Source organism: Rhinolophus hipposideros, assembly GCF_964194185.1.
Source record: "Rhinolophus hipposideros genome assembly, chromosome: 14".
In the NCBI taxonomy this organism is placed as follows: domain Eukaryota; kingdom Metazoa; phylum Chordata; class Mammalia; order Chiroptera; family Rhinolophidae; genus Rhinolophus; species Rhinolophus hipposideros.
In genome coordinates, this window is record NC_138060.1 from 35251655 (window position 1) to 35267472 (window position 15818).

The following is a 15818-nucleotide window of genomic DNA, read 5'->3' on the forward strand; positions in this document are numbered from 1 at the left end:
AACTGAGTTGTTTGTCTTTTTCTTATTGATCCATAGGCATTCTTAAATGTTCTGTAAACTGAGTACAAATCCTTTGTTACAGAGTTTGCAAATAAATGTCTTTTTCCTGTTTGTTTCTTATCTTTTGACTTTGTGGTGTCATTCATTATACAAAATTTTATTTTGATGAAGTCAGATTTATCAATAGTCTTTTATGGTTTATGCCTTGTATCTTATTTTTAAAATTCTTTGCTATCATAAAAGTGTTCTCATATATATGTTTCCCCTTCAAAATATTTGACAGTTTTGTTCTTCACGTGTAAGTCTTTTACATATTGATTTATTTTTGCTTATTGTGTGAGGGATGAATCTACTTTTTAATCTTCTATTGTATGGCTGTTTTACTAAATAGTACATCTTTTCTACTAATATGAAATGTCATCTTGTTCAAGTATCAAGCTCATATACTGTGTTTTCCTGAAAATAAGACCGAGCCCGACCATCAGCTCTAATGCGTCTTGTGGAGCAAAGATTAATATAAGACCCGGTCTTATTTTAATATAACATAAGACCGGGTCTTATGTAATATAATATAATTATAATACAATACAATACAATACAATACAATATAATACAATATAATATAAGAAATATAATATAATACCGGGTCTTATATTAGTTTTTGCTCCAAAAGATGCATTAGAGCTGATGGTCCGGCTCGGTCTTATTTTCAGGGAAAATAGTATATGTACACGTGAGTCCGTTTCTAGGCCCTTTTGTTCCAATTTTGCCTATTCCTTGCCAATACCACAGTGTCTTAACTGTTAGAAGTCTAAAGTAAACTTTAATATTTGGTTGCGCAATCCCCCTCTTAATATTATTCTTCACAATTGTGGTGGCTAATTTCCCGTGTGTATTGTTAGAATTGGCTTGGCAGGTTCCATGGGAACTCATTTTAGAATTTTTGGGCTTGCACTGGATCTAGAGATTAAGTTGGGGGAAGTCATCATATAAACCTTCTTCTTTATGGAAAGCTAAATAGCTCTCCATTTATTTAGTCATCTTCTTTAGTGATTTTTCACTAACATTTTATCTTCTTGCCCATAAAGGTCTTTTACATCTTTCGTTAAGACTTGTTTCTCAGAACTGAATAGTTAAAATAACATTTTATTTTATTGGTTTAATTTTTTAGTATAGTTAGGATACAGCAGTATATTCGTTGCAGGTGTACAACATAGTGATGCTACATTTTTATACCTTATGATTGTGATCACCACACTAAGTCCAGTAACCATTTGTCACTATGCCAAGTTATCGCAATACTAGTGACTGTATGCCATATGCTGTACACTGCGTTCCCAGGGCTTATTCATTTTATAACTGAAAGTTTGTACCTCTTATTCCCCTTTACATTTTCCATCCATCCAGGATGTGGGAAAAAGGGAACCTCATGCAGTGTTGGTGGGATTATAAATTGGAAAACAGATGGAGTTTCCTAAAAAAAATTAAAAATAGAACTACCTTATGACCCAGCAATTCCACTTCTGGGTATTTATCTGAAGAAAACAAAAACACCAATTTAGAAAGATATATGCACCGTTATGTCCATTGCAGCATTATTTGCAATAGCCAAGATATGGAAGCAGCCTAGGAGTTCAATAGATGACTGGATAAAGAAGATGTGGTACCTCTATATACAATGGAATATTGCTCAGCAATAAAATAAGAATGAAATGTTGCCACTTGGGACAACATGGATGGACCTAAAGGGTATTATGCTAAGTGAAGTAAATCAGACAGAAATACAAAATAACATTTTTAAATTGTTTGTTGCTATTTGATTTTTGAAAATTTACTTTGTATTTAGCACCTTGCTTGAACTCTTATAGTTTGAACCTGAATACATTTTTATGTTAATTTCTCAGCTTGGAGGTTCCTGGGGTTTTGACTTTTCATCCTGCTTTCTAGCCCACAAGTCTTTGTCTTCTCCACATGTTTGTGGGCTAATGTTTTCCTCATGTGCCCCTTCCCTGGAGGTACAGCCCTTGGAATATCCAATGTGGGCAAGCATTCGAGTTCCAACTCCTTGACTTATGAGGTTTATGGACTCACCTTCCATCCCCACTGTGGGTTTGAAAACTCAAGCCCTTACATTACTGGGAATGCTGCCTATCTTCTATCCACACACCTTCCAGAGGGGCAGCATTCCCAACTCTTTGCCTCTGATTTTCAGTTTCCTATCATTCTTGGCACCCAAGGGATTTCCTTTTCTTTTCTCCCAGCTCAAATGTGCTTTTAGAAATGTTTTGTTATACCTTTTCCCCGAAAATAGTATCCAACTAGAAAACAAGCCCCAGCATGATTTTTCAGGATGCTCATAATATAACATAAGCCCTACCGTATTTCCCGAAAAATAAGACCAGGTCTTATATTAATTTTTGCTCCAAAAGATGCATTCGGGCTTATTTTACATTACGAGCATCCTGAAAAATCATGCTAGTGCTTATTTTCCGATAAGGTCTTATTTTCGGGGAAACACGGTATGTTGTCTGGTATTAACAGGCATTTGTAGTAGAAGGGCTGTTTTCTTCCACCTTGTTTCCAGTATTGGAACTTTGTCATTAGTTTTAATAATACATTTCCTGCAATTTTAATTTTCACTCAACTTTTTTCTATATGTATGTTAGCTTTGGCATGCTGGATTTCATATACACTATTGTCAACCTTAAAAATAAAACATTTTGTTAGCAAAATGGGTTTATTCGAGAATAACAGACAATTGCAATCAGGGACCAGCAAACTATGACAAAACCAGATGACAAAAGAGAGGGAATTGTTTTATTAGGTTTTAGGAGGAAATTGGGGAGAGTGGTTTTGAACAAAAGTTCACTGGAGAAGAACTTGTTCCAGGTTGTGGCAGTTTCTCATTGGTTACAAGCAGTGATTAGTGCATTATTGGGGCAAGGAGTGATCTTCCTCCTTTTTCTTAAAAGCAGGAGATGCAAATCCCATGTGATTATTACCCTCCCTTGTCAAAATAATTCTTCCTTCTTCCACTGGTTACGCAGGCGGCAGTAGTGGTACGTGCATGAGATGCTCCCCTTCAGGGCTTCCCGACTCCATTTTAAATAACGTTTCCTTTATTTTTTTTTTCACTGTGTATTATTCTTGCTTAGTGTCTTTTGGGAAGTGTGTTTTATTCTAAAAAGTCTGTTTCTTGGTTTATTAAATCATTTGAATTATAAATTTGAATAAGAAGTCAATGCGCTTAAAAGTATTATGGAAATTTTACTAGCTGTTAGTTATCGATAGAGGCACTTGATGATCATTGTTCATTGGTTTTTGTACCTAGATTCTCTGCCTCATCAATGTTAGTCACAATGGTGTGAGTGAGTCAGAACTGATGGAACTCTATCCTGAGATGTCCTGGGCTGTCCTGACCTCCCTTATTCACAGTTTACACAAAATGTGTTTGTTGACTTATGGTTGCGGCTTGCTCAAGTTTCAGCATCTACAAGTAAATGTTATTTTAATAAGCTTTTTTAACTTATAAATGTCAGCATATCATTGCATGCTATATTATGCTGCATCATGCCATATTATTTTAAATGTTTCAATTACAGGAGAAAATTGAAATCTGAAATTTGACATTGCAAAATTTTTTGCAATGATTTTAGGTTAGATGTGCAATTTGGCTAATAGTCTTATGTAGTGCCTTTATTAGTTGGCTACAACTTTAAGAAGTGGTTTCTTTCTAGAAGAGAAAATATATTTTTTCCAATTTTGTGTTTAATTGAATTGCTGGTATAGTTATATATATTTATGGGTGTGAAATGTTTGTGATTTCACAGGCTTATCTTTCTCCTTTATTGTTTATTGCTTAAATATAATTTACTCTTTTCAGTACTTTTTCAATCTACATTTCTGAGATTTTTTTTTAACTGATGTATAATTGACATACAATATTATATTAGTTTCAGTTGTACAACATACTTCAACATATACATTTCTGAGATTTTTCATGTATTAATTAATAGTTTGAATTAAATTGTGTTTTGAGTTCTTAAAATATTAGTACAGGAATTTTTATTCTTCTATCAGTTTATCACATAAATACATCCTGAATTTTAAAACATTCTAATGCCATTTCTATTATACAACTATGAAATGGAAATAATTGTAAATTCCTTTTTACAAATGTATTGTTAGGTGTACAGTTACTTACAGAAAATAGACTGCAGTATTTTTTTCTCCCTAGGCTTGGGAAACAGTGAGACTGGAGTACATGGAAGATGCCACCATTATTTCTTCATATAGGCAAAAACTAATCAACTATTTCACCATGCAGCTAAGGTATTATAACCATATTCTTTTGTAACTTCTGCTACACACTCTACCTCTTTGTCCTTATTTCTTTTTCTTAGTTTATAACTTAATGTATAAAAATCTAATTTTTACAAAGAAAAATTAAATCCTCCTACTCTGTTAATGTCAAAAGAACAAAAGATGGCGTAAGTCTTTTAGTATCCTAAAGATTTAAACTTAAGTAAAATCAGTGCAGGATCATTTTATTACTTTTATTTTATTCCAGTTAAGTAGTTGGAAAGTGTGTGTGTGTGTGTGTGTGTGTGTGTGTGTGTGTGTATCTGTGTGTGTATATTTAGGTGCATTGAGGGTTTTGTTTTCTTTTACTAGTTCAGTTTTAGGAAAACACCTTTAAAGTTTGGTTGGTGGCCCTGAATATCACTTTATTTTTTTCATTGTTACAAGTTTCTGATTTTGATATTAAAGCCCTCTGAAGCCGTCTTATCGCAGGAATGTTATTAAGTGTTGTCCCTTCTCTTTTACTAGTCAGGACCCGGTGACTTGGAGAAGTGCAGATGAACTCCCATGGCTTTTTCAGCAGCAGGGAAGTAAACAAAAGTTGCATGATTGCCTTCTCAATCTCCTTGTGTCTCAAAATCTTTATAAAAGGTAAGAAACATATTTGTAGAACACTTTACCTCAGAAAAACAGATTTAAACAGTTGTTCAGCATAACAAAGAAAAACAGCATTTTTAACTTAGAAATTAGTCCAGTTTCAATGCTACCTGAAATCTAAAACAGTGATGGAGAAATTTGAGACAGTTTGCACATTGCCATGAGATCTTAGAAGAAAAGTAAAAAGATAGAGTATGACTGCTTCATAAAATTAGAGCTGGAATGATCTTGAGATAGCTTTGTATCTTCAACCTGCATTTAAGCAGGTTTAAATCTGAATCACCCAGAGAGATGATAACTAATTGTCAAGGCCTTCAGATATCTCAGTGTAGTCTTCAAACCAGACTGGGCTCTACAGAGAACCTGACTGGTGTTGAGTTAAAGAAAGGATTAACCTTTTTCATAAATGTATTGTTTGTCCTTTCTGCTATGTTTGAATTTGCCAGTGTCAGAACCACACTTTCTTATGAGCCAAGCTTCAGACCTACTAAGCCTCATGAAGGGGTTTTTCTGCCTCACTTGGAAATTCAGACATTCTCATAACAGCTATGTAATTTGTTTTTTGCTCCTGAGTGAACTCGCTCAAATTTCTTTGTTGCACCTCGTAACTTATGTCTGATCCCTATTCCGGTTTTTCATGATTCCTTTGAAATCAGATTCATTCTTTAGTTTACCAGCTCTCCCATCCTAATTAACATCATCTACAGATGAATAAGCTTACTTTTCTTTTTCAATTGTTCGATGCAAATACAAAGTAGATATTCTAGGACAGTTTGCCTGTGTTTCATCAGTTTCTTCTTTTCTAATTCCCATCCTTTAATATCGTGTGTTGGGTGAACTCAGCAGTTGACTGCATATCAGGAGGTGTCTAAAAATGATTCTGAGAGATGTCCATCGATGAGCAACTGTAGTATTAATAGAAACAGCCAACACTATGGAGTAGCTGCGGTGTGCTCCAATCTCCTTATAGTAACGCCCGCTGCAGATCGTGTCATTGCCTCTGTTTTGCAGATGAGGACGGTGATGTGTAAGCGGTCAGCCGGCAGCTTCCAGTTTCTAGGCGTTGCACAGCTGGGCAGCGCTGGCCTCAGATGACAGTCCTAGTGTACAGTCTCACCTCACTACACTCTACTCGCCTACTAATACATTGTCCATATGAGTTCTGATCTGAAATCTGGCACTTTCACTCGATAGTGGGTTTTAAAGTCTGTTTTTCATTGACTGCTGTTATTTGTTCAAACAGAGGACACTTTGCTGAGTTGCTGAGCTACTGGCAGTTTGTTGGCAAAGACAAAAGTGCGATGGCCGCAGAATACTTTGATTCACTGAAGCAGTATGAGAAGAACTGCGAGGGCGAGGAGAGCATGATTTGCTTAGCAGATCTCTATGAAACCCTGGGACGCTTTCTCAAGGACCTAGGCCTGCTCAGTCAGGTAACCTCAGCAGGGAGTCAGAGCCAGTGTGGGTTTTCTTGTTTATTCTGCTCTCCTGTCCCAGGAGTTCACACAGTTTTCTTTTGCTGTGCTGATTAGATGGTAGATCTTAACATCCTTTCACTCACTTTAATGGGCCTTTAATCTTTTTCTCCCCAGGCGGTGGTGCCTTTGCAGAGGTCTCTAGAAATTCGAGAAACGGCTTTAGATCCAGATCACCCACGAGTAGCTCAGTCCCTCCACCAATTGGCAAGTGTGTACGTGCAGTGGAAGAAGTTTGGCAATGCAGAACAACTGTATAAACAGGCTTTGGAAATCTCCGAAAATGCCTATGGTGCAGACCATCCACATATTGCTCGTGAACTTGAGGCCCTTGCAACTTTGTACCAGAAACAAAATAAGTAAGATTTAGATCAGTGATCCCCTGATTTTATAATGGGGAGTTACAGTTCTTAATTGTACTCATGTGGTAGGCATTTTTTGTTGCTGTGTACCCTTTCCTTATCTTATATTCTTTTGAATGCACCATGTTCAAACACTAGTTCTTTTTTTTTAAATCATATAAAAATCTTTTTTTTTAATTTATTGGGGTGACAATTGTTAATGAAATTACATAATTTCAGGTGTACAATTCTGTATTACATCATCTATAAATCCCATTGTGTGTTCACCACCCAGAGTCAGTTCTCCTTCCATCACCATATATTTGATCCCCCTTATCAAACACTAGTTCTTGGTGTGGGTCTTCATGGGGTAAACAAAATTGGAACTGTCTGAATTTTTCAGCTCTATCTGAAAATACATGGAAGACAGAGCACGGACTTTGGAGTCACACAATCACATTTGAATCTGGGCTCCTTCACTGATTAGCTTTGTAATATTGAGTGCATTACTAACATGGGGCTGCAAACGATTGCCTGCAGGCCAAGTCCAGATGGCCCCCTATTTTGTAAACAAGGTTTTATTGGAACACAGTTGCATTTTTTCATTTGCATATTGTCTATGGTTGCTTCCTTGCTCTAGCAGAAGAGTTCATTCAGCAGTTGTGACAGAGACTACATAGCCCACAAAGCCTGAAATATTTACTGTCTAACCGTTTAAAGAGAAAGTTTGCTGGTCCCTGGTATAATAAAAAGTATCTGTCATCTATTAGGCACCCACTGAATGGCATCTTTTCCTGTATCAGAAATCATTTCTTTTGAATCATAGTGATACATATTGGATTTTTTTCTTTTAACTTCTAGAAGTATAGTTTCACACACATTTGTATGAATCTCACATTTATATTTCACAAAAAAATAGCCTTTTTAGGAGGTGATAAGCAAACAAAAATTTTAGTCTCATTTAATTAGGTTGTCCTTTAGAGATTCAAAGTGAGTTAAATCAGGTAAAAATCTGTTAAATGTCAACTCCTTGATGGTCTAGATTTATTAGATTTTGTTTTATGACAGGTTTTGTGAAAGACTTTTAATTCCGTATCACTATCACTTCTAGGAATAATGCTGTTTTTAATAGCCAAAAAAGCCTTTACACTAGGTAAGGAGTGCCTTTATCTCCCTGACCTATGATACGTTAGACATTTCCTTTTTGTGACTTTACTTTTTTTTTTTTTTTTTAAGATACGAACAAGCTGAACATTTTAGGAAAAAATCTTTTAAAATTCGTCAGAAAGCTACAAGGAGAAAAGGCAACTTGGTAATGTGAGATTTCTTTTGTGTTGTGCTTGAAATCAAAGAGGCAAAGAGCATCTCTGAATACCTTAATACAGATTTTAAAGTGACTTTTAGAAAAGTAGTGATTAAAATATTCTTATGTATTTATAATATTTGTTTAAATATTGGTATTACTGAAAGGTACAACTTAGACTCTTAAAAAGTGGAACTATATATTGTGGTAATCATTTTGCAGTATCTATGTAGATCAAATCGTCATGTGTACACCTTAATCTTACACAATCTTATATGTTGATTATATCTCAATAAATCTGGGAAAGTTTTTTTTTTAATTTTTGAAAAGTAGAACTATAAATTGCATTTGAAGGTTAGATTTTGGAAGATGGACTTTAAAGCTGCTTCAGTTCTTTTCTTTAAATGGTTGGAAAAGGGAATGAAAGTAATTTAGTTAACATTTAGAATCAAAGGCAAAGAAATTCTTATCCTTCAGCACACAAAAAATTTATTGTCATATTTCTAAGCTGCTGACAAGATTTAAATATAGCACGTTTGTTTTGACGTAAAATGCTATGTACAATTTTTGTTGAAATGTATGTGACATGTAACTGTACATTTAAGGTGTACAACATGTTGGCCTGTTGTACTTTTATATATTTATATATTTTAGTATGATTGCCATTGAAGTGATAGCACCTCTATCACGTCACGTAATTATCATTTGTTTTTTGAGGTGGGAATCATCAAAATCTAGTCTCTTAGCAAGTTTGATGATTATAATGCAATATTGTAGTCTATATTCTTAATACTGTGCATTCGATCTTCAAGACTTATTTGTCTACTAGTTGCAAGTGCTATGTACAATTTAAATATCTGAGGTTAAGATACCAATGAGGTTGGTAAATACGTGCAAGTTAATTCTATTTCCTGATCATTTTGAAGCACGTTGGGGTTCAGTTCAGTGTGCTAAAATATGTCACAATCATTTTCGGGGTAGTTTTGAATGAATTTTGGGATGTGATGCCATGTAGAAATACGGTCATTTTCAGTAACCATTAGATTAATTCAGTGGGATACTTAAAATAATTGAAGTCTATCTTAAAGGGAACAAAGGGGGAAAGGATTTTTTAGGACCCCAGTATATTGTTCCAGGCTCAGAGATGGCACTTACTTAGTGATGGCTGTGAATTTTGTGTTTGCTCTAGTATGGATTTGCCCTTTTGCGGAAACGGGCCCTACAGTTAGAAGAGCTTACGTTAGGCAAGGACACCCCTGACAATGCTCGGACCCTCAATGAACTGGGTGTTCTCTACTATCTTCAGAATAACTTGGAGTAAGTACCATGCTGTTAATAATGAAAACAATTATTTTGTACCCATTTTGACAAAAAGTACCCATTTTGTCTCTGAGATGCAAGACTTTCACATTTCTGTGGAGTCAGGCTAGAAGAAATTGGTAGAAACCATGCCACATTTCATGAACGATACGTAATGAACAGTCACACTTAACAAAGACCGTGGCATTTTTTTCCTACTGTTTCCATTCACGTTTTTTTTTTAGTAACTAAAAAGTTATTCTGTAGCTTTCATCGTATGTCTTATATGTTTATGAAAGTGAGCTTGTGTAGGTATTGTACATGAGGCCTCCCAGGAAAAGAAAGTCGGGACTAAGGGAGAATCAAGAAAAGAAGGTAGATGGGTGCTAGTTTTATTCTTCAGTTTAATTGGCCACAAAAGACTTAAAAATGACATTAATATTTATACTTTCTGAAAAAGAAGTGTTTGGGGGCTTCTTTGGATATCGGAAAAATATAACAAATTTTATACTTTGGATATCAAAAAAATATAACAAGTATTTCGTCTACTTTACAAAAGGCCCTTTTATTTAAAATTGTTTAGCACTAACCCCAAAGAGAGTGAATACCAAAATCTTATGAGTTAGGTCTAATAATTTTAAAGGTATAAAAAGTTTGTTTTGGAAAATATTCATGGGTTTGTTTTTTAGAAGTGAAATGGAGAATTGAGGCAATCATGCAGATACTTTAGGCCCTTCCACTATCAAGAAAGCATTTTTAATTTACTTTTTGGAGAAAAGCAGGAAGGGAAGTGGGGGAAGAGGGAGAGAAAGAATTCTGAGTTGAATCCTTCATTTTAACCATCTTGGATTTGAGAATAAAATTGCCTCAGTTCTCCACCTACCTAGGGCTAGGGAGTCTGACTTTTAGAGAATAAACTGTTTAAACCATTTTGGGATTTTGTCCATAGAACAGCTGACCAGTTTCTGAAGCGTTCCTTAGAAATGAGGGAGCGAGTTCTAGGACCCGATCACCCTGACTGTGCCCAGTCTTTGAATAACCTGGCGGCTCTATGCAATGAAAAGAAACAGTATGATAAAGCGGAAGAATTGTATGAACGAGCTTTAGACATTCGGAGACGAGCGTTAGCTCCTGATCACCCTTCTTTGGCTTATACAGTGAAACATCTTGCAATCTTATATAAGAAAATGGTAAGTAATCCTTGGCGTGCTTACATGTATTTTCTAGTATACCAGTTAAACCATAATTGCTATGAGCAACAATCATTTGTCTTCTGATGGATAGATTATTTTCTACGAGCTTTTAAATCATGATTCCGTTTTTTAACCAATAGCTGAGTAGAATAAAAATATTTTTTAGACTTAATTAAATTAGGATTTTGGTTTGGTTTTGTTAACATACATTCTAAATACACATGCATTCCTTAGCATTCTAATTCAGTTTTTTCTTGTATACATTTCAGAAGTTCTGAAATTCAACCGGTGTTGTTTGCTGTTAAATTACCATAAATATAGCATCACCCAATTATCAGGGCTGAACAAGTTTTTGTAGTTGATTAAATGAGCATTTTAATTTCACTCTTTTCTTTGCCTTCAATTAAATGTAACCTTCCTTACCATAGGGTTCTCGCCAGAGCGATGTTTAGAACTTCAATAGATCTGAAAAAAAAAAAAAAGCCAGAGAAGTTTGCTTTCATTTAGTGCAGTTAGCAGAGCTATGTAGACTGTCTCTGGACTTGGTGGGACCCTTTCCTGGTCATCCTGGCGCTGAAGGTGTATTTTAGTAAGAAGACTTCAATGTTGCTGTTTCTCCCCAGCAAGTAAAAAAGAAATAATTGGAAAAGTCTGGAAGGGATTTGGTGGGAAACAAGCTTTTATTCTGATGCCAGCTCTGAATTATGTATAGTAGCCAACATACTTTAATTGGCATGATTTTCCTTCACCAGAAACGATGTGCAATAATGAATGGGTGATCCTGAAGGGCTTCCTAAATTAGCAAAGAAAATGTTTTTCTATTCTCTAAAATGTATTTCTATTTTCAATGTAGCTTCGCTTACTTATTGTTAGATTTCAGTTATCTATAAACTTAATCATTAAACTGGGATGAAATGCTTCTGAATTTTTTTCCTCAGAACTACTTTTTAATACAAAATTTTATTTGTGGAAAAGGCGCTGATCACATAGTATTGATTGCTATAATATTTTTGTTAGATTTCACTTTTGTATTTTAGGGGAAACTTGACAAAGCTGTACCTTTGTATGAGCTGGCTGTGGAAATCCGGCAGAAATCCTTTGGCCCAAAGCACCCCAGTGTAGCCACTGCTTTGGTAAACTTAGCTGTTCTCTATAGCCAAATGGTAAGTGCCCACTCTTCAGCTCTTTATAAGTGAATGGTTTTAAGGTATGAAATAAGATAAATATGAATTAGATGTAGCACAGTAAAAATAATTAAAGGGAATTTAAGATTAGCTACTAATGCTTCCTTTAGTACTTGAGAAATTATTGAAGTTATATTTGTAATACAGCCCCTTCCTCTTAGTGTAAAACACTGTTTAATTCGTTGCATAGGCTTAGTTTTTTAAATTCTAGAGACTCCCTACATCTATCTCTACGTCTAATATTGTCTTTAAGCTGCGACATTTGCCTGTGATGGGTGAGAAACAGATGTGGTACCCACTGGGCACCAAACAGGTTTGTGCTCGTATAGTTGGATTGAGGTCCGTGGTTACCAAGCCAGGTGTAAAACAGGTTTCTATTATACTGCTTTTCCCATTATGATTATTCATAAATTAATCTGTTTATGCACATCTTGTGGGAGGATATTAACATTTTTAAAATGCTTACCCAAGTTGATCAGCTAAGTCTAAATAAAATACATTAATAGTAATTTCAGAAACCCAATATGTTCAAGTGAGTGTTATTACTTTTTTTTTTAATAAGAAAAAACACATTGAAGCCTTGCCATTATATGAAAGAGCATTAAAGATTTATGAAGACAGCCTGGGGCGCATGCATCCTCGAGTTGGAGAAACATTAAAAAATTTAGCTGTGCTTAGGTAAGAAATTTTCCCTTTCCTCAACTTATAGCCAAACTCCATGTTAGAACACCTTTACTTTGACTCGTCATGGGATAGCAAAAAATACTGATTGCTGATGTTTTCTCTTGGCGGGGGCGGGGTTGTTTTTGGTTGATTTCCTTCAGGAGAGACAATAGTAGTCTCTAGACGTGAAATGAAGGGTGCACAATCTATTTTGTAGAGGAGAGTATCATGACTAACAGTGAAGGATGGTTTACATTTGCAACCAACTGGCTCAGGGGCAATAGGGGTGATTTACCGTCCTCAGAGCTAATTCACCATTAAGTTCATGTTGACTCTTGCTTTGTGTTTGTTCAACCCTGGATGTAGAGAATACCTGCCTTCCCTTAGCAATTTCATTGCGTCCATTACGTTTTTAATGGTGTTCATACGAGACACCGAACTGTTCTTTAGCAGTACAAACAGAAAAAACAAGAGCTGGGGTATTGTTTTTCTGGTTTGTCAGAATGCACTGGGGAAAATGAGCGATTATTCACAACGTGGGTTTTTTGTATCCTATAAGGTCATTTAGAATTGTTAAGAGGTTATGTTCTCATTTTAAGAATTTTTCTTCTCTGAAAGCTATGAAGAAGGGGATTTTGAAAAAGCTGCTGAACTATACAAAAGGGCAATGGAAATAAAAGAAGCAGAAACGTCACTTTTGGGTGGAAAAGCTCCTTCTCGACACTCATCAAGTGGAGACACATTTAGTTTAAAAACAACCCATTCTCCTAATGTTTTCCTTCATCAAGGACAAAGGTAGTAGCAGCAATTACAATTCATTGCAAGTGCACCTTAGGATAAAATAATTAAGAAACATTTGAAACATTAGAATTTAAAACTTATAAAATGTTTTAAAGAAATTTTATTTTTACTTTGTGATTTACTTGTTATGTATATGAAATTGTACTAGACTACATTGAAGTTTGAATCATGATTACGTCAGTTTTAGTTGAAATTATTAATTTCCAAAGATATAGACACATTAGAATCTTAGACATGAAGAATAGATTGGTTTCTATTCAACAAGAGCTGGCAGAGCAGTTAAGTTCAAAAATTCCATGATTCTTTTCATCTCTCAAAAGCTGCTTTGGCCTCTTCGTTCCTTGTCTTGCTTTTCAGCATTAGTCTGGTCCAATTTTCTACCTCAAAGAAAAGTCGCAAGGAATAAAGGGATAAAGTTTATGAAAAGTTTGACTTCTCTTCTGTAAAATGAACTTGTAACAGGAATCTGACTCCTATATTCTTTTTATTTTACCTTTTCTTTGAGCAGAATGGGTCAAGCCCTCTGCTTTTCCATGCTCTCTACTTTGTATAATACATTGTTTTACTGTGTAGTATGTACCTGTATAATCTGAAGTCATTAATGTATTAACACATCAAGCTCGTTGGCATTCTTTGACCTTACCCAAAATATGGACATGACATTCTCCTCTCTTCTTTCTTAAGTGGCCTAAATCTATCTCTTCATCCTTTATCTCAAACTCAAATTACTCTGCCATTTTATACTGAAAATTAAGTATTTTTTATAAATATTGCCAGTTTGGATATTGTTTTGTTCCATATGTATTTATATATAATAAAAATCTTCAATTTTCATACTTGTAAGATTCCAACATGTATTAATTGTAAATGTGAACGATAATAACCATATCTTAGTTTTAAAAGGAAAAGTGCAATTTCAAGTTCTCTTTTTCCCACTCCAGTTTATACAAGAGGATTGTATTTACGTAATTAAGAAATACATTGAACATTACAAAAAAGACTGTTGTCACTACTCGCTGAGTAGTTTGCTCAACTTGAGCTTTGGTGACTGTATAGGATTTTGGGTAATGTTCCTTAAGGCCTGGCTACTTACAGGGTGTTCCATGAACCACCATCTGGGAACTTACTAAAAATCCAGACTTTTGAGCCTCTCCTCAGACCTACTGAATCAGAATCTGCTGTTTAGCTAGATCCTCAGGTGATTCGGATGCACATAAGTTGAGAAGCAATATCGAACCCTAAGGCACTACAGGGTGACGTAATTCAGTAGGATTTTACAAAATGAATATCCTTCTTCCCCCTTTTGGGAGATGTTCAAGAGGGAAAAAAGAAGATAAAATATGACCACAACCCATCTTTCTGGGTTTGCCAGCTGTGAAAGGCACAAAGTAATTAAATTTACAAATATACCACTGATTTTAGAATTAAGCCATTAAAGTTCAAAATTTGATTATTTAGTGGTATAAGTAATTTAATACATTATATGTAATATATTAAGTTGAAATGCATTAAAAATTGCTTTAGGAAATAATCTGAGATTAATATACTAGAAGATCCCTGAAAAAAGGAAAAATTAGCAAAATAATAATGTCCATTTATTCTTTATTCCTACAAAATTCAGACTGGAAAACATACAAAAAGTGGAAATGTAGTATTTTTCAAGTTATTAATATTATTCAAGTAACTTTATGGTAAAAATTTACTAATTACATTTGGAGGATGACTATATATTTCAAAAGATTTAAGTCTAAATATTAATTTTTAAAACTTTTGATCTTACAACTTATTGTACTAACAACTCAAATGTTTCATGCAGAATGCCTACTTAAAGATAAAAATAGCTGGGACAGATATTTGTGTATTTGAGGTTCTCAAATAGGAATATTATGTTCACATTAATATATCCATTCACAATGAAAAAGGTAGCTTTCAGACAACTCAATTATAAAACTGAATTCTAGCATCCAAATTATGGTAGTTTTAATTTTTATTCATTAATACTTTACAAAGAGAAAAATTTTTTTTTAAATGCAATTGAGTGGGGCGGTCAAAGTTTCCTTAATAAATATTCTTAAATGGTTATTACCTTTCTGTGTGGGTCAGTGTGTTTGTAGGTATTCAGGGAGTATTCTTATGTGAAGAAACCAATAATATATATTTCCTTTACTACATAAATCATTTAAGTAGTACCACAAATTAACTTTCCATTAATAATGAAGGAAGGGATTAAAGTTGAATATATTGTTTTACTAGAACTTAACAGTCTTTGTACTAAGGCAATTTTGAGAGTGTTTCCATCTTTCACATTAGAAACAGTAAGTGTTTATAAATCTGGTCAAACACTAAGTGTTTTAGTCATGTAAAATTCAGTGATCATTAATTTCACATAATCAGCTGCCTACATATACAAATTTTCATGGCAATAAAACTGTCAAGAGAGGTTGCAAAAGATACCTGTTACCAGATTTATTTCCAGGTAAAATAATCCAATAACTATTTTTAATGGAAGATACAAGACGAAAAAATTAGATAAGGTTTGGTGCAGGGTAAAATACCAGCAGTGTGCAGTGCCAAGTTAAGAGCAGAAAAAAGGTCTTTAT

At 34.5% G+C, this 15818-nt stretch overlaps 1 protein-coding gene across 3 annotated transcripts in view; it reads left to right on the top strand.

Moving 5' to 3' along the window:
- Positions 1 to 14771, top strand: part of NPHP3 (nephrocystin 3) — a gene marked incomplete at its 5' end in the record, with an annotated part of 34066 nt that extends 19295 nt beyond the window's left edge. Inside the window, 11 exons of one of the 3 annotated variants that reach the window (XM_081071996.1) lie at positions 3332 to 3496; positions 4238 to 4332; positions 4831 to 4953; positions 6203 to 6392; positions 6552 to 6793; positions 8012 to 8087; positions 9268 to 9395; positions 10327 to 10567; positions 11608 to 11733; positions 12317 to 12432; positions 13036 to 14771. In XM_081071996.1, coding sequence (XP_080928122.1) covers positions 3332 to 3496; positions 4238 to 4332; positions 4831 to 4953; positions 6203 to 6392; positions 6552 to 6793; positions 8012 to 8087; positions 9268 to 9395; positions 10327 to 10567; positions 11608 to 11733; positions 12317 to 12432; positions 13036 to 13216 — 1683 coding nt within the window. In that variant the 3' untranslated portion in view covers positions 13217 to 14771. Of the gene's footprint in view, positions 1 to 3331; positions 3497 to 4237; positions 4333 to 4830; positions 4954 to 6202; positions 6393 to 6551; positions 6794 to 8011; positions 8088 to 9267; positions 9396 to 10326; positions 10568 to 11607; positions 11734 to 12316; positions 12433 to 13016 lie in introns of those variants that run through there. The other 2 variants (XM_081071997.1, XR_013994869.1) reach the window with 2 other exon arrangements.
- Between the last annotated feature and the right edge of the window lie 1047 nt (positions 14772 to 15818).